This window comes from Dipodomys ordii, unplaced genomic scaffold, assembly GCF_000151885.1.
Source record: "Dipodomys ordii isolate 6190 unplaced genomic scaffold, Dord_2.0 Scaffold2, whole genome shotgun sequence".
Taxonomy (NCBI): domain Eukaryota; kingdom Metazoa; phylum Chordata; class Mammalia; order Rodentia; family Heteromyidae; genus Dipodomys; species Dipodomys ordii.
The window spans coordinates 7464697-7486324 of record NW_012267218.1 but is presented as its reverse complement, the minus strand read 5'-3'; the positions used below and the strand labels follow the sequence as shown (position 1 = coordinate 7486324).

The 21628-nt window shown below is 52.5% G+C and overlaps 1 protein-coding gene across 1 annotated transcript in view; it reads right to left on the bottom strand.

The window, feature by feature from the left end:
* Positions 1-21628, bottom strand: part of Syne3 (spectrin repeat containing, nuclear envelope family member 3) — a 68775-nt gene that overhangs the window by 35964 nt on the left and 11183 nt on the right. The window contains exons 2-3 of the mRNA XM_013017496.1: positions 3880-4028; positions 582-754 (exon numbers count right to left, since the gene is read on the bottom strand). Of these exons, the coding sequence (XP_012872950.1) occupies positions 582-754; positions 3880-4023 (317 nt within the window). The 5' untranslated portion in view covers positions 4024-4028. The remainder of the gene's footprint in view (positions 1-581; positions 755-3879; positions 4029-21628) is intronic.

Genomic DNA, 21628 nt, shown 5'->3' with positions numbered 1-21628 from the left:
GGGTCTGCAGGACAATGAGCTCTGTGCAGCCTGTGCCCGTCCAGGCTCACTCCTGCTTTATGATGGAGAGGAAGCCATTGCTCCAGCTTCCTCAGCACCACCCTGCACCACGCACAGCACGGTCCCTGCTGCCATTCCTCTAACGACCTTCAAGGAGCACTGGATTACCCTCCTGGACCAGAGGAAGCCACGGAGGCTCAGAGAGATCAAGCAGCTTCCCCATGGCTGCACAGCAAGTAGCAGAGCAGGAATCGACGCTGGGTGTGTCTGAGTCTCTGTCTCTCCCACAGCCTGACTCTTGGGTCCTGGCAGAGAGAGACCCTGGCTAAAGTGCTCACAGGGGAAACCTTCGTATGCCAAAGCCTTGGTGCTGGACCTATTAGGACTTGCTGGCCAGACGCAATGGCTGGAACACTGGAACCGTATCTTATGAACATTGACGGTAATTAGAAAGAGTCGGGCTGGGCTCCAGTTCCTGGGGATCCTACGAGTGGAGAGCTGTCCCTTGGGCTGAGGTCCCTTGGGCGCAGTTACCCGGCAGGCACTGCGGACACAGGCCTGGACGGCCCCCGCTGCCCTACCTGTGGCAGTGAGTCATATAGGTGACCGTCTCCTCCCACTGGGCCTTGATGTCCCTCAGCTGGGCCAGGATCTCGGGCTTCTGGTCCTCAAGGCAGCATGCCAGGAGGGCTTCAGCCGCCTGCAGCACCAGGTCCACCTTCACGCGGCCCTCGGGCTCCAGCCGGCAGATTTTCTGTGTGGACACGAAGGCCAGTTTCCCGAGGTTAGGCAACACACAAGCAGACATGGCCTGGGGGAAGACTGGCCAGGCCTTCTGAGGGAGGAGGGGGGAACCTGGATTCCCTCGGATCACAGCCTGCAGCCCCGCTTCCAGGCCAGGGGGGCAGCCTGCGGAGGGGAAGACAAAGGCCTGGGGGTCAGCCCCACGCAGCCGGGCCTGCCCTGAGAACACAGCCAACCTCCCTGCCAGAGCAGACATCTTCCATTCACTCCTGGGACAAGGATTCTCATTCATGTCACCGTGGGATTAATACTATCTACCCCTCGGCGAATGGAGAAAGGAAGGGTGGGCAGACAGTCAGAATACTCAACGTGCACATGTGCACCAGGAGACTTGAGGGGATGGGCAGGTGGGAGGCACCAGGGAGGGAATAATACTCTCGTCCAGATGTACTGTACTCTAAGCAGACTTGCTGAATTGAAACCCCTTTACACAACTACTCAAAGATAATTAAATTAAGCCAGGCGCTGGTGGCTCACGCCTGTCATCCTAGCTACTCAGAAGGCTGAGCCCTGAGGATCATGGTTCAAAGCCAGCCCAAGCAGGAACATCTGTGAGACTCTTCTCTCCAATGAACCACTAGAAAACCCAAAGTGGCGCTGTGGCTCAAGTGGTAGAGCACTTGACTTGTGCTGAAGGGCTCAGAAACAGTGCCCAGGCCCAGAGTTCAAGCCCCACAAATGACCAAAAAAAAAAAAAGGTAATTAAATTAGATGAAAATTAAACAAAGAAAGTACATTAGTGGACTCAACTCTATGAGTAGATTTGTGCAAAGCTGTTCCCCCCGGGGACAGATCCTGGGAGGTTCTGGGGGCCTGTGGTGGATGGCTAGCTCAGGGGACCTCAGAGCCTCACCCAATTCCCTGAGCCTCCAGGAGGCACCTGGCCTAGGGCCCTGCCTCTCCTACGGCTCCCGCTCCCCGCTCCCTTCTCTCGTGAACATGTCCCCTAATACGCACCTGGCATCTCTCACCTCACCTGGGCTGCGCTCTGTGGAGGACCAAGCTGTCCACTTGACCTGGGGCAGGTGGGGCTCTCTAGCTGCCATTAGCTTATTTTATTTTTTAGTGCTGGTCCTGGGGCTTGAACTAGGGCCCAGGCCATGTCCCTGCTCAAAGCTAGCGCTCTACCACGTTGACCCACAGCACCACTGCTGGTTTTCTAGTGATTAATTGGAGATAAGAGTCTCACAAACTCCCCTGCCCCTGCTGGCCTCGAACCCAGGCCCTCCGATCTCAGGCTCCTGAGTAGCTAGAATTACCTTTTGCTCCCGCCTGCTTTCGCACTCCTGGCCAGCAGCTCAGTTGCTCAGTGTCTGCAGTCAAACACAACTAAACAACTCCAGCGCCACTCCCTCACCCTGCATGACCTTTGTGGCTTGAGAACTCCAGGTCAGTGGAAGAAGGAGGTCGTGGTTCGGTGACCGGGGGTCAGATGTCAGGAGGCGGCGGGGAGCACAGGCGGGCTGACACTGTGCCTCTGGCTGTCACTAGCAGCCCACGGTGACCTTTCACTTATGCGCTTTGTACCCACTGAGCACTCATGTGCCTGCACCTCCAGCTCAGCTGCCGGCGGTCACATTCCTCACGCTGATGCCGGGGCCTGGTTGTCTCTGTCTGACCTTTCTCTGCAGATAGGGTGGGAGGCTTCTGACGTGTCAGATGCTGCAACCCGACAGCTGTGACCCCAGGCAGATCAGTCAACCCTGCACCCCCCTTTCCTTCCCTGAGACAGCGGGACCACCCCCACTGCGTCAACCTCACCTCGTAATTTTTTTTCAAGTCATGTTGGAGTCGGCGCTGGTGGCTCACACCCATAATCCCAGCTATTTGGGAAGCTGAGATCTGAGGATCTGAGACTCTTAGCTCCAATTGGCCACCATAAAAGCCAGAAGTAGAGGTATGCTCAAGGCTAGAGCCCTAGCTTTGAGCAAAAATTGCTCAAGCACAGCACCAGTGCCCTGAGTTCAAGCCCCAGAACAGGCACATGCATGCACACATGCACACATGCGTGTGCACACACATCATATTGAAACTGGTTGCCAGTGGCTCACACCTATAATCCTAGCTACTTAAGAGGCTGAGATCTAAAGAGCATGGTTTGAAGCCAGCTGAAGCAGAAAAGCCCCTGAGACTCTTCTCTCTAATTAACCAGCAAAAACCTAGAAGTAGTGTGGCTCAAGTGGTAGAGTACCAGCCTTGAGTAAAAAAGCCAAGCAAGAGTGAGCAGTGGGCTGGGAAGGTGGCTCAGTGGTAGAGCGCTTGCCTTGCATGCTCGAGGCCCTGGGTTCGATTCCTTAGCACCACATAAGCAAAAAGAAAAAAGCTGGAAGTGGCACTGTGGCTCAAGTGGTAGAGCGCTAGCCTTGAGCTGAAGAGCTGAGGGACAGCGCCCAGGCCTAGAGTTCAGGCCCCATGACTGGACCCCCCCCCAAAAAAAAAGAGTGAGCAGCCCAGTAGTGTGCATGTGGGCACATGTGTGTGTATGCACGCACACCCACACACCAGCTCCTAGTGTTAGGCGTTGAGTCAGAATCATGGAGTTTCTTACTGGATATGTAAAGCCAGCGCTTCACATGCACACAGGAAAGCTGAGGTCCCGAGAGGGACGGACTCTGAGGTCACCCCACACTCCAGCACTCAAGGAAATGATAGTTCAGGTCTCCGGCTCTATGGTCACCCCTCTTACCCTCTGGCCTTGGGCAGGGACACTATGCTGGCAGGCCAGGCTGGGGTGGGGGGTGGGCGGGGCAGGGGAAGAAGGCACAGGATCCAGATCTGGGGATCCACCTCACTATGGGGCTCCAGGCCCTGCCCCCAACACACCCAATCAGGTTGTGCACTTCAACAAAATCTCCAGGCATCTGGGCATCGTTCAGAGTTTGAAAACCGCATCTCTCCCTTAGCAGATGGAAAGCGTGGGGCTGAAGGGGCAGCGCCAGGACCAGGGAGGCCGGGGCCAGGGAGGCCGGGGCCGGGGAGGCCGGGGCCAGGGAGGCCGGGGCCAGGGAGGCCAGGACCGGGGAGGCCGGGGCCGGGGAGGCCGGGGCCCCAGAGGGCCTCCGGACCTCCGCTTACCTCTGTCTCCCGCAGCCGGGCCTCCAGCGCCGCGCGGGGCCCCTGGGTGTTGTCATTGATCTGCAGCCGCTCCTGGATGGCCTTCATCCACTCCTGGGCGTCCTCCATGCTCCTGCTGAAGCCCTCCTGGGGCTGCTGCGTCATGGCACCTGCGGGGGTGAGGATGGGCCTCGCACGGTCAAGCAGAGAGGCTGCAGAGAGGCCCCAGGCAGCCCACAGCCCACCCGGCCACCAACTCCCTCTCGCAGCTCCCAGTGGCACCTCTTGCTGTGGCGGGGTCAGGGAGTAAGCCTGCTGTGGGCTGCAGAGACACACCCCCCCCAGCTAAGCCCTCAGGACCCCATAGTTCCTCCAAAGTTACAGGCGGGGGCTGGCCAGACTAGTGTGCTTCTCACCCACCCCACACACATGGCCCTCCTGGCAGCCCATTGGTCAGTCTTGGGTGATCTTGCTCTCCTGGCACAGGTCATCCCCCCCCCACCGCAGCCCTCCACCCCCACCCACTGGACTGCTAGGTCAGCCTTACCCCAGGCTGTGGAAGCAAAGGCTGACTTTTCTCGTGCAACTTGCTTTTAATCCCACCAATTCCAGGCTAAAACTCTTCTGTCCTCCAGTTCTAGCTGTCCGCTAATAGCAGCTATCACTTGCTCTGGATTAACGTTATTTATATCTGCAATTCATAGAAAGGATTGTATCTGGCTTATCTTCCAGTCTCCCAGGATGCCGTGCACAAAGTAAGCCCTGTGTCATTGAGTAAGGTAGCTCAGAATGGGCATAAGGTCTAGCACACTGAAAAACAAAGCCCCCCATGCCATGATTTAAACTGACAAAACAACATATACACCCCATACTGGGAATTGATTCTGTCATTGATGGCTTGTTGTTGAGAATACTATGCAGCCAACAAAAATGTAAGCCTCACATGAATTTGTGAAGACGATTATGGAGGATAGAATCCCAAAAAGTGAGACCCATCTATACATCCAGCAATCACAACTCTACTCCTAATAAAAGTAAAATAAAACATCAACAAAAGACACAGCTCACAGCAAAGGTTGGGGAGTCTCGCCATTAGAGGTCCATGTGAATATTCTTCTTCTCTTAGGAAGTTATGAATTCTCCAGAAGGGACAGCCATTGCTATCCAGTTAAAAAATAAGACAGGCACCAGTGGCTCATGCCTGTAATCCTAGCTATTCAGGAGGCTGAGATCTGAGGATCATGGTTCAAAGCCAGCCCAGGCAGGAAAATCCATGAGACTTGTATGTCCAATAAACCACTAGGAAACCAGAAGTGGTGCTGTGGCTCAAATGGTAGAGCACTCGCCTTGAGCCGAAGAGCACAGGGATAGTGCCCAGGCCCAGAGTTCAAGCCCCACAACCAACAAAATAATAATAAAGTATTTTTTGAACATGGGTTAAGTTGCTAGTTGTCTTTTTTCAGCCTTTTCTTGGTTGCTCAATTAAGCTCTGGCGGGTGGGGGGAAGGAAATACTATGGCTTGAATTTAGGGCCTGAGCACTGTCCCGGAGCTTTTACACTCAAGGCTAATGCTCTGTCACTTTGCATAGCTCCATTTCCTGCTTTTGGTGGAGAGGGGGTAGTTAGTTGGAAATATGAGACTCAAAGACTTCCCTGCCCAGGCTGTCTTTGAACCACAATCCTTAGATTTCAGTCTCCTGAGTGGCTAGGATCATAGGTGTGAGCCACCAGCAGCTGGCTGTCATTTTATTTAATTTTTTATTAGTACCTATTATTTATACAAGGGGTTTTCGTTGTGGTATTTTCACATACACATACAATGCACTCTGATCAAAGTCAACCTTCCCTCCCCCCCCCCGCGACCCCTCTTTATTAAAGCAATTCTGGCAGGTTCCATTCTTCTATTTCCATAATGCATGAAACATAGCATTCTTTGCCTTTGTTTGCCTCTTCCACCCTCTCTGTTCACCTTCTCTCCCTCCTGCTGGTACCAGCTCCCCTACAAATCCTGCTTTATATTCTTGTCATCTATTTTACCATTGTACAAAGGGTATATCTCTCTCTCTCTCTCACACACACACACACACACACACATTTACTTTAATCAAGTGGTGCCCCTTCTATTGCTCTCTTCTTCCCATCAAATAGTCCCACAATCGGAGTTAGGTTTTATGTAGATAACTATATAGAGATACATGTCTATATGTATAGCTTTTAGGTCTGGAGTCCACCCGCAGACTCCTCTGGATATGCGCCCCTTGTGGCATGGCGGGGTCATAGCAAGATCTATTGAGTGAGTTGAAGAGCTCTGCATCCATTTCCATAGTGGTTGCACTCATTTACATCTCCGTCAACAGCTTAGGAGCATCTCTCCCCACCTCTATCCTCACCTGTATTTGCTCTTTGTTTTCTTGTCTTCTTCAAAGACAAGGAGAACTGGAGAGAGGCCAAAGAGTCCACCGGAGAGTGGACAGCACTGGACATACGCTAAGGTCCACACCCATTTTCCAGGGCCCAGCCTGTTTGTTTTCAGAGCTGTTTTGATTCTGAATGCCTCTTTTGAAAAGCAGGTTGGAAAGTTCAGGCGAGCATTTACATTGATCCTTTGTGTCTCTCAACTGTTGTCTTGTCTGGCTTCCAAAGGTTCTGGTGTATTGTTACAGAGAAGGAATGAAGAGACCAAAGGCATCCCCGGCATGTCAAGTGACAGGGCAGCAGGGAGAGGGGAGAAGTCATGGAGGCAGCGGGGAGCTTGCTGGGACCCTCTCTCTGGCCATGCCCACTCTGGACCTAAGGCCCGATGGGCTGAGAACCTGGCGTTACACTATGAAGCACAGGGGTGGCCGGGCCAGCTCACACTGAGCTCACGTTGGAGCTCACACTGGACTCATATCAAGCTCATGCTGGACTCACACTGAGCTCACACTGTACTCACAACAAGGTCACACTGGATTCACACTAAACACGCTGGACTCACACTGGGGCTGCAGGCAAAGCTCAGATCTGGTGTCTTTGCCAGAGCTGTCAAACCACTTTGCTTCAATTCAGTGCAGCACCCAGGAATTTAGCACAGTCCACCTAGGCCACAGTCAGCAGCCCCGCCCCTAAGTGGCCTTGAACAGGCTAGATGGTAGATGAGCCCCAAGCTAGGGGATGGAGGGCACATTTAACCTGTGCTGTGAACCCCTTCTCAGAAGAAAGGCTTCAAGCCAGGTGCTGGGCTCACCCCTGTAATCCTAGCCACTCAGGAGGATGAGAGCTGATGACTACCAGCCCAGGCAGAAAGGTCTGCAAGACTCCTGTTTCCAATTAACTGTCAAAAAACTGGAAGTAGGGGCTGGGAAGGTGGCTCAGTGGTAGAGTGCTTGCCTTGCATGCACGATGCCCTGATTTCGATTCCTCAGCAACACATACACAGAAAAAGCCAGCTGTGGCTCAAGTGGTAGAGCACTAGCCTTGAGCTGAAGAGCCGAGGGACAGCATCCAGGCCCCAAGTTCAGACCTCACGACTGGAAAACACACACACACAACTGGAAGTAGCCAGGCACCAGTGGCTCATACCTGTAATCCTAGTTACTCAGAAGACTGAGATCTGAGGATTGCAGTGCAAAGCCAATCTGGGAAGAAAAGTTCTTGAGACTCTTTACTTAACAAGCTGAGGTGAAGCTGTGGCTTAAGCAGGTGAGTGCCAACCTTGAGTAAAAAGGCTAAAGAACAGAGCTCAGACCCTGAGTTCAAGCCCCAGAAGGTAGGGAAGGGAAGGATGGAGGGGAAGGAGGGAAGGGAAGGGAAGGATGGAGGGGAAGGAGGGAAGGGAAGGGAAGATGGAGGGGAAGGAGGGAAGGGAAGGGAGTGCAAGAGAAGGTGAAGGAAAGGAAAGGAAAGGGGGAGGGAAGGAAGGAGGGAAGAAGGAAGGAAGGAAGGAAGGAAGGAAGGAAGGAAGGAAGGAGAGGGACGCAGGGAACAGAGGGAGGGAGGAAGGGGATGAGTGAAGGAAGGAGGAAGGACATGCACCAAAGGCCATCAACGCCTGGCCAGAGATCAGGAAAGCATTCTCCCCAGGGTCCTGTGAAAGCTATCCACCCTTGTAGAAGCCAGGGTTGGAGATGGAGGGCTCGGGGGTGAAGGCCCAGGGCCCAGGTGTTTGCCAGGTGAGTGTGGCAGAGCCAGGAGCCCCTGGCAGGAGCGCAGCCAGCCTGACTTCAGATGAGCAAAGCATCCCTCGGGGAATCTGGACAAGCTCCCGGCCCTCTTCCCATAGCCAGTGGCCAGGGCAGCTGCTGATACACAGCCCCTCCAGCCTGGGCTCCCACAGTCCCCCCCTCCCCCACAGCACCACCAGCCTGGGCTCCCACAGTCCCCCCTCACCCCCTCCATCACCCCAGGGTTCCCTCCCCCACAGCCCCTCCAGCCTGGGCTCCCACAGTCCCCCCTCACCCCCTCCATCACCCCGGGGTTCCCTCCCCCACAGCCCCTCCAGCCTGGGCTCCCACAGTCCCCCCCGACCCCCTCCATCACCCGGGGTTCCCTCCCCCACAGCACCACCAGCCCATCTGGAGCCCCAGCACCCAGGCTGTCCCCACACTTCTCTGTGCGGGTTCATTACCGCACATCATCCTGCCCTTCCTCAATATACAAGGGTGGACGGATGGCCCCCAGAACTGAGTAGACTGTCCTTACAGTCCAACAAGGACTTCCTAAAAGCCCACATAGGGCGGAGCTGGAGTCTGTTTTTACACCAAGCAAATGCCCCACCCTCTCCGCCTCGGTTTCCCCATCTGCATGCCAGGGCTGTGGTCTGCCAGTCCCCCAAGGAAACCTATGTGAGATTTCATCCCCAGCGTGAGGATGCTGCCAGGGGCTGGCTCTTTAAGAACTAATTAGGTCAGCAGAAGGCATTAGCACTGCCTTTGTAAGACTCTAATTCTCAGGGGGAGTTAGCCCTGCTCCCCTGTGGCTGGGCTAGCTGGAGATGTGGTTGTTAAAGCTGGATGTACCCCATCTGGGTCTGCCCAGAGCCCAGTGAACCTCTATTCCTTATACATCAGCCTCTCTCAGGCCTGTTCTGTTAGAGTAACAGTGCAGTAACAGGGAATGGACTGAGCGAGTCTGCCAGGGGCCTGGACATTGTGGTTGAGTAGGCGCCATGTTCTCAGGGCCCCCATGGGGTCAGGCCCAGCCCTAAGCCAAGCCCAGTGATCAGCCTCTGTCTTTTGACTGTCAGGCTGATCCACATCAGCCTCTGCCTCTGCCTGGCAGGCTGGCTCACATCCGGGCTCCCTCCCTCTTGTCCACTGCCCCTACCCTGGCTTTAGTCAGCTTGGGGCACAGTTTCTACATCACCACCTGTCAACCCCTAAACCACCCAAGGCCCACAGGAGAAGGATCCAAGGGACATTCTTTTTTTTTTTTTTTTTGGGTCAGTCGTGGAGCCTGAACTCTGGGCCTGGGTGCTGTCCCTGAGCTCTACCACTTGAGCCACAGTACCACTTCTAGCTTTTTCTGCTTATGTGGTGATTAGTAATCGAACCCAGGGCCTCATGCATGCAAGACAAGCACTCTACCACTGAGCCACCTTCCCAGCCCCCCACGGGACATTCTTTATGGGCAGGAGGTTGACATTTTGGTTTTGGTGGTGGTGGTAGCAGTGGTTTTGTGGTCATAGGGCTTTACACTCAAGGCTTGGGCATTGTCCCTGAGCTCTTTTGCTCAAGGTTAGTGCTCTATCACTTTGAGCTACAATGCCACTCTGGTTTTCTGCTGGCTAATTGGAGATAAGAGTCTCATGAACTTTCCTGCCCAGGCTGGCTTTGAACCATAATCCTCAGATCTCAGCCTCCTGAGTAAGCTAGGATGACAGGCGTGAGCCCCCAGCCCCCAGCGAAGCTGACGTTTTGTGTAATGGACAAGACAGTAAATACTGTAAACCTCTATGGAACAAGCCTTCTTCCATGTTGGGACTCCATGATTTAAGTTTGTCAGATGCAGATGGACGGACCTCAAACTGGGTTTGTCAACTCCTGTCCCACACAGCCCAAGGCCTTGGCAGGGTACCACAGGGTACCACAGCTGCCACCAATACCACATGCATATGCCTGTGACAAGCAAGGCAGGCCTTGAGGTTAGCTGTGTCACGGAACCTATCTGAGTATATCCCCTCATCTGGAATAATTATTATGCATTAAGTAAGTAAATTTTAAAGGAATGCCGTTGAAGAATCAGTGGATTCCATTTACTTTAAGTAAACCAACTATGTTGTACTATCTTTTAAAAATCTCATTTTATATATATATATATATATATATATATATATATAACATATTAATTTAGGCTTCCTTTCAATAGTTTTCTAAAGGGTTAAGATTCTCATATGGATTTCAGTTCTTGATATTTTCTTACTGTGCCTTCTATAGTTCAGTATGTTTTATAACAAAGAATATGTCATATAGTCAATCCACATTCACGTAGAAAGATTTGTGGCTATATTATGTTATTTACATTCTGCTATATTTAAGTATTTACTATTATAATAATGATTTTGTTGTACCTATAAAGAAAGAAAATAGCCAGGTGCTGCTGGTTTATGCAGGTAACCCTACTCAGGAGACTAAGAACTAGAGAATCACAGTTTGAGGCCAGCCTGGCATCGAAGTCTGTGATACTCTCATCTCCAATTAACCAGCAAAATCCAGGGCTGAAGATACTGTCAAGAATGCCAACAAGGAGAAGGCAAGCCAAGTAAGCACATGGCCCTGAGTTCAAACCCGGTACCAGCAAGAAAAAGAGAAAGACAGACAGACAGACAGACAGACAGACAGACACAGAGAGACACAGAGAGGAAAGGAAAAGAAATGAGAGGAAGAGAGAGAAATAAAAAAGAAAGAAAGAAAGAACAGATAGAACAGAAAAGAAGAGAAGGGGAGAGAGGAAGGAAAGGGAAGGGAAGGGGGAAGGAAAAGGAAGAAAGAAATGAAGGAAGGCAGGAAGGGAGAAAAAAGAAGATGAAATAGAAACTCTAAATTTTTTAGGCATTTCTAAAAAAATGAAAATAAAAAGGAAGGAAGGAAAGAAGGAAGAAAGAGAGGAAAGGAAGGAAGGAAGGAAGAAGAGAAAGAAGGCAAGAGAAAGCAAAGAACTATGAATGTCTAGGAATTTCCAAACATAGCAAGAAAAAAAACTGCGGGCAGGGATAAAAATAAGCTGAGCGCAGGCCGCTCTGGGGCGGGGAGGTGGTGGCAGCGGGCGGTATGCTCTGGGCCAGCCTGAGCAGCCCAGCCTGGAAGAGCAGGGGAGGCCCAGAGGACACTGACCCTTTCTTATTCAGAGCAGACAGTTTTCAGGGCTCAGAGTTCCAGTGGTTACCAGAAGAGCATCAAGAAAAGTGCTTGTTTTTCTGAATGGCAGGAAAGCCAAGTGGAGCCAATGCCTGCAATCCTAGCTGCTCAGGAGGCTAAGATCTGAGAATGACAGTTCAAGGCCAGCAGTGGAGCAGACTAGAGTCTGCTGGTGAGAAGGTAAAACTTCGATGAAAAGCCATTGGCTGAGACGCTGAGACCACCTGTGGGCTCACCTCTGCAGCCTCCTGGAGATGCGCTGGGAGGGAAAGATCCAGGCCTGAGTCATCACTTGGAAGAAGAAACAGAGCCACGGGAAAAGTCAGGGGGAATGGAGGAAGCTGAGATGTCATCCTAGCTACACAGGAGGCTGAGATCTGAGGATCACGGTTCAAAGCCAGACCAGTCAGGAACGTCTGTGAGACTCATTTCCAATAAACCATCAGAAAACAAGAAGTGGCGCTGTGGCTCAAGTGGTAGAGTACTCGCCTTGAGCTGAAGAGCTGAGGTACAGCACCCAGGACAGGAGTTCAAGACCCAGGACCGACAAAAAAATATAAGGACTCAGGCTATAAGGACACTAAGTAGCACAGGCAGGACTTGAACCCAGGGCGATGCAAGTGCAAAGCCTTTGCTCTTGGACCTCACAGAGCCCTAGTTTGTCCACCCCCACCTAGACCTGAAAAAATATACCAAGTGCAGGGTAGGAAGGCCAGAGCAGCCCACCAGTTGTGGGTCACCTTCAGAAACACCCAGGGTCTAGAAAATTGACTCCAAGACATAAAGCCAGGCACTGGCTCAGGACTCCGGAACTGAAGACCACACGCTGAGCCCCTAGCTTTCAGGCAGCCCAGTCTTCCTGTGCCCAATCACCCGGTGCTGTGCCAGCCCGCCTGCCCACTGACTCTGTCCGGAAGGTGTGGGAATCACGACTCAGGCAAAGCCCACCTCTGAGGTCAGAGCAGGTAGTCCCTGAGGATTCTCCTGGGTCACCCTGGCTGACCGGGGCCACACACCACAAGCAGAGCCAGTGTCCTGGCGGGGGCCTCCCCCAGGGCCATGATTCACCCTGCTTCTGTGACTCAGTCCAGTCTGATCACCCGAGGCTCCACCCTTCCCCCCTCTTCCTACCAGGCCTCCTAAATGTGGATGGAATTTCAGGAACTAAGTGCAGCTGGTGTTAATCCCAGAGCTTATTCCAAGTGCATTGTGGGAACATGTCTTGTCCCCCCCCCCACACACACACACAATGCTGAAGTCACTGCCCAAAGCACCAACAGGATGTCCCCTCTCCTGTGGCATCCACAGAAGTGACTCTGAGAACCAAGTGTCAGAGGGGGCTGAGGGGGCCCTGCCCAGCACAGCCTGGCATGGGACCCGGTGCCCGCACCTCAATCTTACAACAGCCCTCCAAGGCAGCTGGGTTTGGAGGTAGCAACAATCACTGGGTTACCTGCCACCCTAGGGGTAAACACACAGAGCCCTGGATAGGTTAAAAGGCTGCATGGAGCCTACACAGGCTTTGGGGTACACCCAGCCCCTGTGTCCACAGCTACGTAGCGGCTTTATGTATCTGCATCACACATCTCTAGACCAACTATCCATGGACCACTTTGATCTCAGGTCCTCGTGTTTGCTGGGCCAGCTTATTCAATGGAAAATCTTCTCCCCACGTCCCTCCCCCCCCCCCCACTTATAGCAACAGACTTCCTAGGTTTCCCTCCGCGCCCCCCCCCCCCCCCCCCCCCCCCCCCGTTTAATTGGAAATAGCATCTTTAGAGCTTTTCTGCCCAGAATGGCTTCAAACTAAAATCTTCTGGATCTCAGCCTCCTGAGTAGATAAGATTACAATCGTGAGCCACTGGCATTTGGATTAAACACATACACACTTTTTCCTGGTCATCTAGCAGATTTTCACATAACATGTACATGCCTGTAATCCTAGCTATCAGGAGGCTGAGATCTGAAAATGCAGATTTGAAGCCAGCAGAACATACAATGGAAAGACTCTTATCTCCAATAAACCCCCCAGAAGCTTAAAGTGGAGGCATGGCTCAAGTGGTAGAGCACTAGCCTGGAAAAAAAAAACTAAGCAAGAGCTCAAAGCTCTGAGTTCAAGCCCTAGTACTGGCACTAAATAAACACACAAATGCTGGGTATAAGGCTATTGCTTGGTTTATAGATGGGTTGCATATCTATAAATGTTAAACGTATTCCCAAGAATTGTGATGACACACACACACACTGGACAACAATGGGCGAGGCCAGTGTTCCAGCCCTAGAGCTCCTAGAACTACCCGGAAGGTTTGTGGAAGCTGTCACCAGGCCCTGGCCCCAGTGTCTAAAATATGGGCGGGTGGGGCCTGAGATCTCACCTAACGAGCTTCCCCGCCACGTGGGCAAGGGGAGCCAGGCTGCGATGGAGGGGCCTGGGACACAGCACCGGCTCCAGCTCGGAGGCCTGGGTGTGATTTGCCAAGTTCCAGAGCCAGTGGAGAACAGGAGTTACCAGGTCTGGGGCAACGTGGGCCAAGATTCACAATCTGAAAGCCATCAAAACTGACTTTGTGTCCAAACCAACCTCACCATTCTTCCCTCCACTTCTCCAGAACCATCCAGCAGGCCTTCTCCCTGGTGGTAGAGAGAGACAGTGTCCCTGGGCTCTGCACACCTCCACCCTCCCCTCCCCACCTCCACCCTCCCCTCCCCGCAGCCACCTCCCAGCTCCCGGGGAGCTGCTGTTTAATGAATGGACCTGAGTGCTCAGCTGATTCCCCACAGTCCTCAGAGTCACCTAGGGCAGCTGGTGGCTTCCCAGGAGGGCAGAATGTCAGTGACCACCAGCTCTGTCACGGGCCTCCCTGTGGCCACCCTGCCCCATAGCCTCCAGGAACTCTGCATGCCCCTCCGCCCCCCCTCATCCCCCCCCGCCTTTCCTCCTCTCCCTCTGGCCCACACCCCCTCCCTCAGGGAACTTGATGGCTGTTCTGAGAGAGGAGGGGAAAGGCTGGTCAGATGGGGAGAGGCTGCACCCCTCTTCTTCCTGAATCCTGGGTGACTAAGATAGCATGCCCCAATGAAAGCAAAGCTCCTGACCACCCTGGAGCTGACCCTGGAGGGACAGGTGGGTCTTCATTTGGAAGGAGATGGACAGTGATCACCCAGACGCCGGAGGGACTGAGACTCAACCACAGGGATTTCAAGAGGGGACCCCACGAACCTCTATCAGACTACTGATTTCTGGGCCCCACTTCTTGCCCTCTTCCACTGAGAAGCCCATTCTGCCCTCCTCCTCGTCTGGAAAGCAGGTAGGCGACCTCGTGTGGCACACCAACCCGCCAGTAGCCCAAGAGGCCATCCGTCCCTTCCCTGGTGCCATACTCCCACTTCCAAGTAAACTGGGCTTCTGCTCCCACCTTCCTGCCTCATAATCTTTTATGTGCTGGAGAAGCCGGCACTCAGGGGGTGCGCTCTGCCCTTCAGCTCGATCCTCACTCTGGAGGGCAGGAGTCCCAAGGAGGAGGAAGCAGCCCAGCCCACCCCACCCCTCCTCATACCTGTGGATAGAATCTTCCAGGTCCTGGAAGGGAGGAGACGTCTCTCTAGCCCGGGGCAGCCAAGTCCAGGCATTACATGAGCCCCAGCGCCCAGCACCCTGGCCAGGCCAGGTGGAGCGAGCCAGAAAGTCGCCTCTGGTGACTGAACCTGTCCTCGCCTTCCTCACCCCACCCAGCCTCCCTGACCAACAGCCTCCCTGTAGCCCGCCCCACCAACCCTGCCCCTGGTCTAACTGGCCCCGGGAGTCAGCTGTGTGCCAAGCCGGGTCTGCCCATCTCCCCAGATAGAACCTCAGGCAAGAATCTTCCCCTGAACCCACCAGACCGGCCAGGCAGGCTGGCCCCGCCCCCGGGCATCTCCAAGGAAACCAGCCACCACCTCCCAGTGACCACTGACACAAGGCCACACCCACGGACCCTTTGAAGACACACACCGCGATGTCCTGCAGGACACCAACCTCAGCTTTCAGGTGGCTAAAAATGTCTTTCCATTGAAAACCACAGCATCCCCAATGTACGTTTTACATTTCTTATTTATAGGGTTTGGCTTTTTTTCATACTTCAAACTTCCTAGAGAACTCATACATAGTCTTGAAGAGAAATCTTCCCTAAATCACAATTTGAGATACCCAGGTCTGGAGGCTGATGGCGGCTTCCTCCCCTTGGGAACCGACCTCAGAGCTGAGGCTCCCATCGAAACCTGCAACCCTAACTGAACCCCGCAAGCCAGCTAGTTCCTCCTGGGAAGTCCTGCCCAAGCCAGCTGCCCTTGCTCGCTCCTTCACGCTAATTTGGTTTTCTTTTTCATCACTATTGGGATTTGAACTCAGGCCACGAAACCTGCTAGGCTTGCTTGCTAGGCAGGTGCTCTACCACTTGAGCCATGCCTCCAGCCCACCTTTTTGACTGTTATTCTGTTGATGGAGTCTTAGGGGGCTTTTCTACCTAGGTTAGCCTCAAACTTCAATGTTCTACATCTCAGCTTCAGCTAGGATTGCAGATGTGAGTCCCAAGCATCCAGACCCCTCAACAGATCCTTTTCTGTTCAGCTTGCAGTCATGCTGTGGGCAGCCTCTCCAGTTTAATCCCCTGGCAGGAAGAAACTGTCCCCTTCTTGAGTCTCCAGGGGCCCTGGGCTCCTGCCATCGATGGCATCTTTAGCAAGCACTCCTTCAAACGCTCCAGGAGGTGGACCCTGACAATGGCCCATTTCAGTGAGAGAGCTGAGGCGGGGGTGTACAGCACAGGGACAGGGCCCAGCCATTCCACTGAGCTGGTTGGCACCCACTGCAGGAGGTGCTGAAGAAAGGAAGGGCCAGCTCATCCTAAAGCGGATGGCTGGAGATCAGGGTTGGCAGTACTTTCCTTGATAAGTAAGAAACTTCCCGCTGGGCGCCCCTGGCTCACACCTATAATCCTAGCTACTCAGGAGACAGAGATCTGAGGATCATGGTTCTAAGCCAGCTCAGGTAGGAAAATCTAGGAGACTTTTATCTCCAATTAACCACCTAAATACCGGAAGTAGAGCTGTGGCTCAAAGTGGCAGAGTGGCAGTCTTGAGCAGAGAGCTCAGACGCCAAGTCCAAGCTCCAGGACTTAAAAAAAGAAAGAAACCTCATATCTAAACTGCACAATGCAGTCAATTTCCACATGTACATGTCACCTGCAAAAGCCACACTCAAGATCATGAACTTATCCATCACTCCGCCAACTCCCTGCCCTCATCATAATCTGCGCTCTTCACTCCACCCCATCTAGGCACCTGCTACCTTCTCACAGACACTGTTGATTAGTCTTCGTTTCTAAAGTTCCCAACATAAATGAGATAGAGAACACAGCTTGTCTTTTTTCATATACATGTCAGGGGTGGGAATTTGGCTTCTTGCACTATAATCACTATGAGATGAATCACATTGTTGCTGGTTGTGATGATTCATTCCTTTTTATTGCTAAGTAGTATTTCACAGAATCCTTACACCAGAAGTTGTTTAGTCATTCACAGATAGTTCTGGCTAGAACCAATAAAGCTGCTATAAACACTTGTATATCAGCCAGGTATGGGTAGCTTATGCCTATAATCCTAGCTGCTCAGGAGACTGAGATCTGAGGATCGACCTTGGTCAGACAAATCTGAGAGACCTTTATCTCCAATTAACCCAGAAAAAAAAGAAAAGTAGAAGCGGAAGTATGGCTCAAGTGGTAGATTACCAGCCTTGGGTGGGAAAAGCTAACAGAGAATACAAGGTCTTGAGTTCAAGCCCCAATATTCATGTTCATGCTTGTTTGCACACACCTGTGCACGTACACACATACTGCATCACTTTTTTGCTGTTTCCTGGGATTTGAACTCAGGGCCTCCAACTTGTAAAGCAGGTACTCTACCACTTGAGCCATGCCCCTGACCCAAAATTTGCTCTGGTTTTTATTTTTGGGGGGGGGTCCGGTCGTGGGGCCTGAACTCTGGGCCTGGGCGCTGTCCCTCAGCTCTTCAGCTCAAGGCTAGCGTTCTACCACTTGAGCCACAGCGCCACTTCTGGCTTTTTTCTTTTTGCTTATGTGGTGCTGAGGAATCGAACCCAGGGCCTCATGCATGCAAGGCAAGTGCTCTACCACTGAGCCACATGCTCTGGTTATTTTTGAGATAGATATCTTTTCATCCTAGCCAGGGTGGATCACAATCCTCATTCCACCATAGCTGGGGTAACCACTGTGCACCACTTTACTCAGTTTTTGGGTTGAAACGGAGTCTCACGGACTTTTTTTTTTATTTTGGGTTGTTTTGGCCTATAATCCTCCTGATCTCAGATGCCTGCATAGCTGGGTTGAGATGAGGTCTCACACCCCCTGGGATGGCTTCAAAGTATTATCTCCCCTATCTCAACCTTTAAAGTAGCTGGGACTAAAAGCATCTGCACCAGATTCACCTGATTTACATTCGCATGTGTAATCCAGCACCCTCCACTGGCTTCAAGGACTCTGCCAAGCCCTCTGCTCAGAACTGTCCTCCTTGCAGGCTTCTGACAGTGCCCAGCACTCAGCCTTGGCTAAAGCCCCAGGGAGTGAGATGTTGAATGACAGACACTCTACAGCCAGCAAGGACCTGATCCAACTCAAAGGTCCCTGCCCGCCAACTCCTTGAATTGGCTGAGGACACAACCAGGCACCTTGAACCAACAGGCAAGAGTGTGTAAAGGCAGAAAAACAGATTCATTCAAGCTTCCAGTGCACTGTGGCCGCCCTCCTGCAGGCCCAAGCTGGGACCTGAATTCCAGACACCACACATGGCTGCAGTCTCTGGCCCCAGGGTCCATCAACAACCCCTCAGAGCCCAAAGCCCAAGTTCATGTAGTGTCTGCATCAGTATTAATGGCCGGGCCTTTCCTTGATCTCAATATCCAGAACAGAGGCTGACACACTATAGGCACTTATACTTTGTAAATGGAGAGATGGATCTGGAAAATAGAAATTAGAACTTTCCTCACTGGTGCTTGGTAGGTACTCAAAATCTACTCAGGGGGCTGGGAAGGTGGCTCAGTGGCAGAGTGCTTGCTTTACATGCATGAGGCCCTGGGTTCAACTCCTCAGCACCACATAAGCAGAAAAGGTCAGAGGTGGTGCTATGGCTCAGGTGGTAGAGTGCTAGCCTTGAGCTGAAGAGCTTAGGGACAGTGCCCTGAATTCAAACCCCAGGACTGGCACACACATGCACACATTCAACAGCGTGAAGTCAGAATCTGGATCTGGAGGACAGCATACACGCTGCCCATTCAGGGAAAGCTAAAAAGGTGGAACCCAGGGTCACAAGTAGGCTCGAACACAGGCCACGAACCCCAAACCAAGCCTTGGCAATGCTGTAGAAACAAACATGCCCACCAGGTGGATGTGTTAATCCCACCCTGTCAGGAGCAAGGAAACAGAAACACACAGATATGGAATGTTCTCACAAACCTACAAAGCCAGAATTGAAGCTCCAGCCACATCTGGAGGCTTCCAGTTGCTAAGTGCCACCTGTAGACATGAGGCCAGAGCCCACTGGGTCAGCAAAGAGCTATGAACCATCCTTCATAGTGGTTTTTTGTTTTTTTTGCCAGTTCGGGGCTTGAACTCAGGGCCTGGGCTGTCCCTGAGCTTCTTTTGCTCAAGCTAGCACTCTACCACTTAAGCTACAGCTTCCAACTTTTTCTGTGTATGTGGTACCAAGGAATCAAACCCAGGGCTTCATGCATGCAAGGGAAGCAAGCACCCTACCACTGAACCACCTTCCCAGCCCATCCATAGCAGTTTTATCCCCATGGACTGACCTGACTCTCTTCGGATAAGGCCTAAGGCCAAGTACTAGCCACCATCAGCGAGCTCACCCATGGCAGGCACTCCACCACCTGAGCCATGCCTCCAGCCCAGCTATTTTGGAAAGAGTCTCATAGACTGTTCTGTCCCACTGTTGACTTTAAACTTCAGTCTTCAGTGCTCAGCCTCCTGAGTAGCTAAGATGGAAGGCGTGAGCTGCCATCGCCTAGCTCTAAGGCGTCTCTTTGTATCACAAACTTGCTCTTAAGAAAAGGAGTGACTAGCCGGGCGCTGGTGGCTCACGCCTGTCATCCTAGCTATTCAGGAGGCTGAGATCTGAGGATCGCGGTGCAAAGCCAGCCCAGGCAGGAAAGTCCATGAGACTCTTATCTCCAATTAACCACTAGAAAACCGGAAGTGGCTGAAGAGCTGAGGGACAGCGCCCAAGCCCAGAGTTCAAGCCCCACGACCGACAAAAAAAAAGGAAAAGGACTGGGCTGGGAAGGTGGCTCAGTGGTAGAGCGCTTGTTTTGCATGCCTGAGGCCCTGGGTTCGATTCCTCAGCACCACATAAGCAAAAAGAAAAAAGCCGGAAGTGGCGCTGTGGCTCAAGTGGCAGAGCGCTAGCCTTGAGCTGAAGAGCTGAGGGACAGCGCCCAGGCCCAGAGTTCAGGCCCCACAACCAGACCCAAAAAAAAATAAATAAATGAATAATAAATAAAACAAAACTTAAAAAGAAAGAAAAGGAGTGAAGCCAGGCACCAGTGGCTCACACTTGTAATCCTAGCTACACAGGAGGCTGAGATCTGAGGATCATGGTTCAAAGCCAGACCAGTCAGGAACATCTGTGAGACTCTTATTTCCAATAAACCACCAGAAAACAGGAAGTGGTGCTGTGGCTCAAGTGGCAGAGTGCTCGCCTTGAGCTGAAGAGCGTCCCTCAGAGAATCTTTACCTAAGAACAGAACAAACTGTACCCACCTGACACAGTGGTCAGAGCCAGGGCTAGATCAGAAGTCTGTCTCAAGTACCTCACAGATGACAGGCAACAAGTCACCTGTGACGTAGGATTGCCCTGGAAGGTCATCTGACAAACAAGGGCCTATGGATTGGATAAAATGTCCCCAGATGCCAGTTAGGACAGCAAGAGCCCCCGTGCATAAGGCCAGCATGGTAATGGCCACAGGCCATATTCATTAGGACACTGCTGAGGAAGATGGAGAAACTGAGGCTGGGAAAGGCCAGCTCCTCTACCCAGGACCAACAACTACTGAGTTGGGAAGGAGCTGGGGTCTGTCTGGTCCCATCACAACCAATTGGGGATCCCAGGGCAGACACACTGTCCAAGCCCCATGGCAGATGGGTCTGGAAAGATGGCACCAGGCACAGTGGGCAGGCCATACCCCATGTCCCAGGCAGGCCCACGCCAGGCCAGTTTACCACCTCTGCCAGGCGTGGGAGATGCTATCTTCATTTGATGACAAATGTGTTCAACGCCTACACCCTACAGTGATCAGTCAGCACTCAAGGTCACAGAGATGAGCAAGCCGGGGTCCACCGCCCCTGCGGCTCCTGTCTCTCAGACGACCCGGCCTCGGCCTCATTCCTCTTCCAGAAAATGGGCTCAATATGGTTGAAGGCTCTCAGCATTGCTGAACCCTCTCCCTTCCCCATTCCCCAAACTCCCACACACTAGACTTACTTTTTCTTCCTTTCTTTCTTTCCTTCTTTCCTCCCTTTTTTCCTTCTTTCCTTTCTTGCTTGCTTTCTTTTCTCTCTCTCTCTCTTCCTTTTCTACAGGTAGTGGGATTTGAACTCAGGGCCTTCCACTCTCACTTAGCTCTTTCACTCAAAGCTGATGCTCTACCTCTTGAGCCATAGCTCTACTTCCTGCTTTTTGCTGGTTAACTGAAGATAATGGTCTCTTGGTCTTGGGCTGGCTTAGAGCTACCATCCTCACATCTCAGCTTCCTGAGTAGCTAGGATGACAGGCATGAGCCACCAGTGCCTGGCTTAAACTCTTCCAAATGCTGCTGTGGTCCAGGACTGTGGCCTGCCTGCTGGTGTCAGGCTGCCGGAGGAGCTGTGAGCCACGGAGCCCGGCACCATCAACCCACGTGAAAGCCTCATCCCTCCCTGCAGCCTCCGCCCAGGGAGACAACAAACCAGCAGCCCCTGATCTCCACCATTACTGCCCTCCTGAAACTAGTCCAGAATGTTCCATGAAGTCCCTGACATCAAGTTTTCCTAACCTTCCTTTCTGCTGGATGATCTGACTGATTTTTATTGTATTCGGTGCTGTTTTTTTATTCTTAGTCCAACTGAAGCATGTCTAAGTTTTTCATTTATTTAACAAGCAAGCAAGCCCCCCACTGCGGTTCTGGACCTCGGCGGCATCTGTGTTTTTCGGATCAGGCGCCATTGCCTTCTTAGGGCTCTGCCTTTCTCTCTGGCATCAACAGCCCGCCTTCTTTGAAGAGCCATTCTGAACAAAGCCACAACACTGGCCTAGGGCAGCCTGGCTCTCTTGAGGGTCAGAATGGAAGCCAAATCTGGCTGGGTGGGGGCTCGGGCAGGGTGTGCGCGCGTGA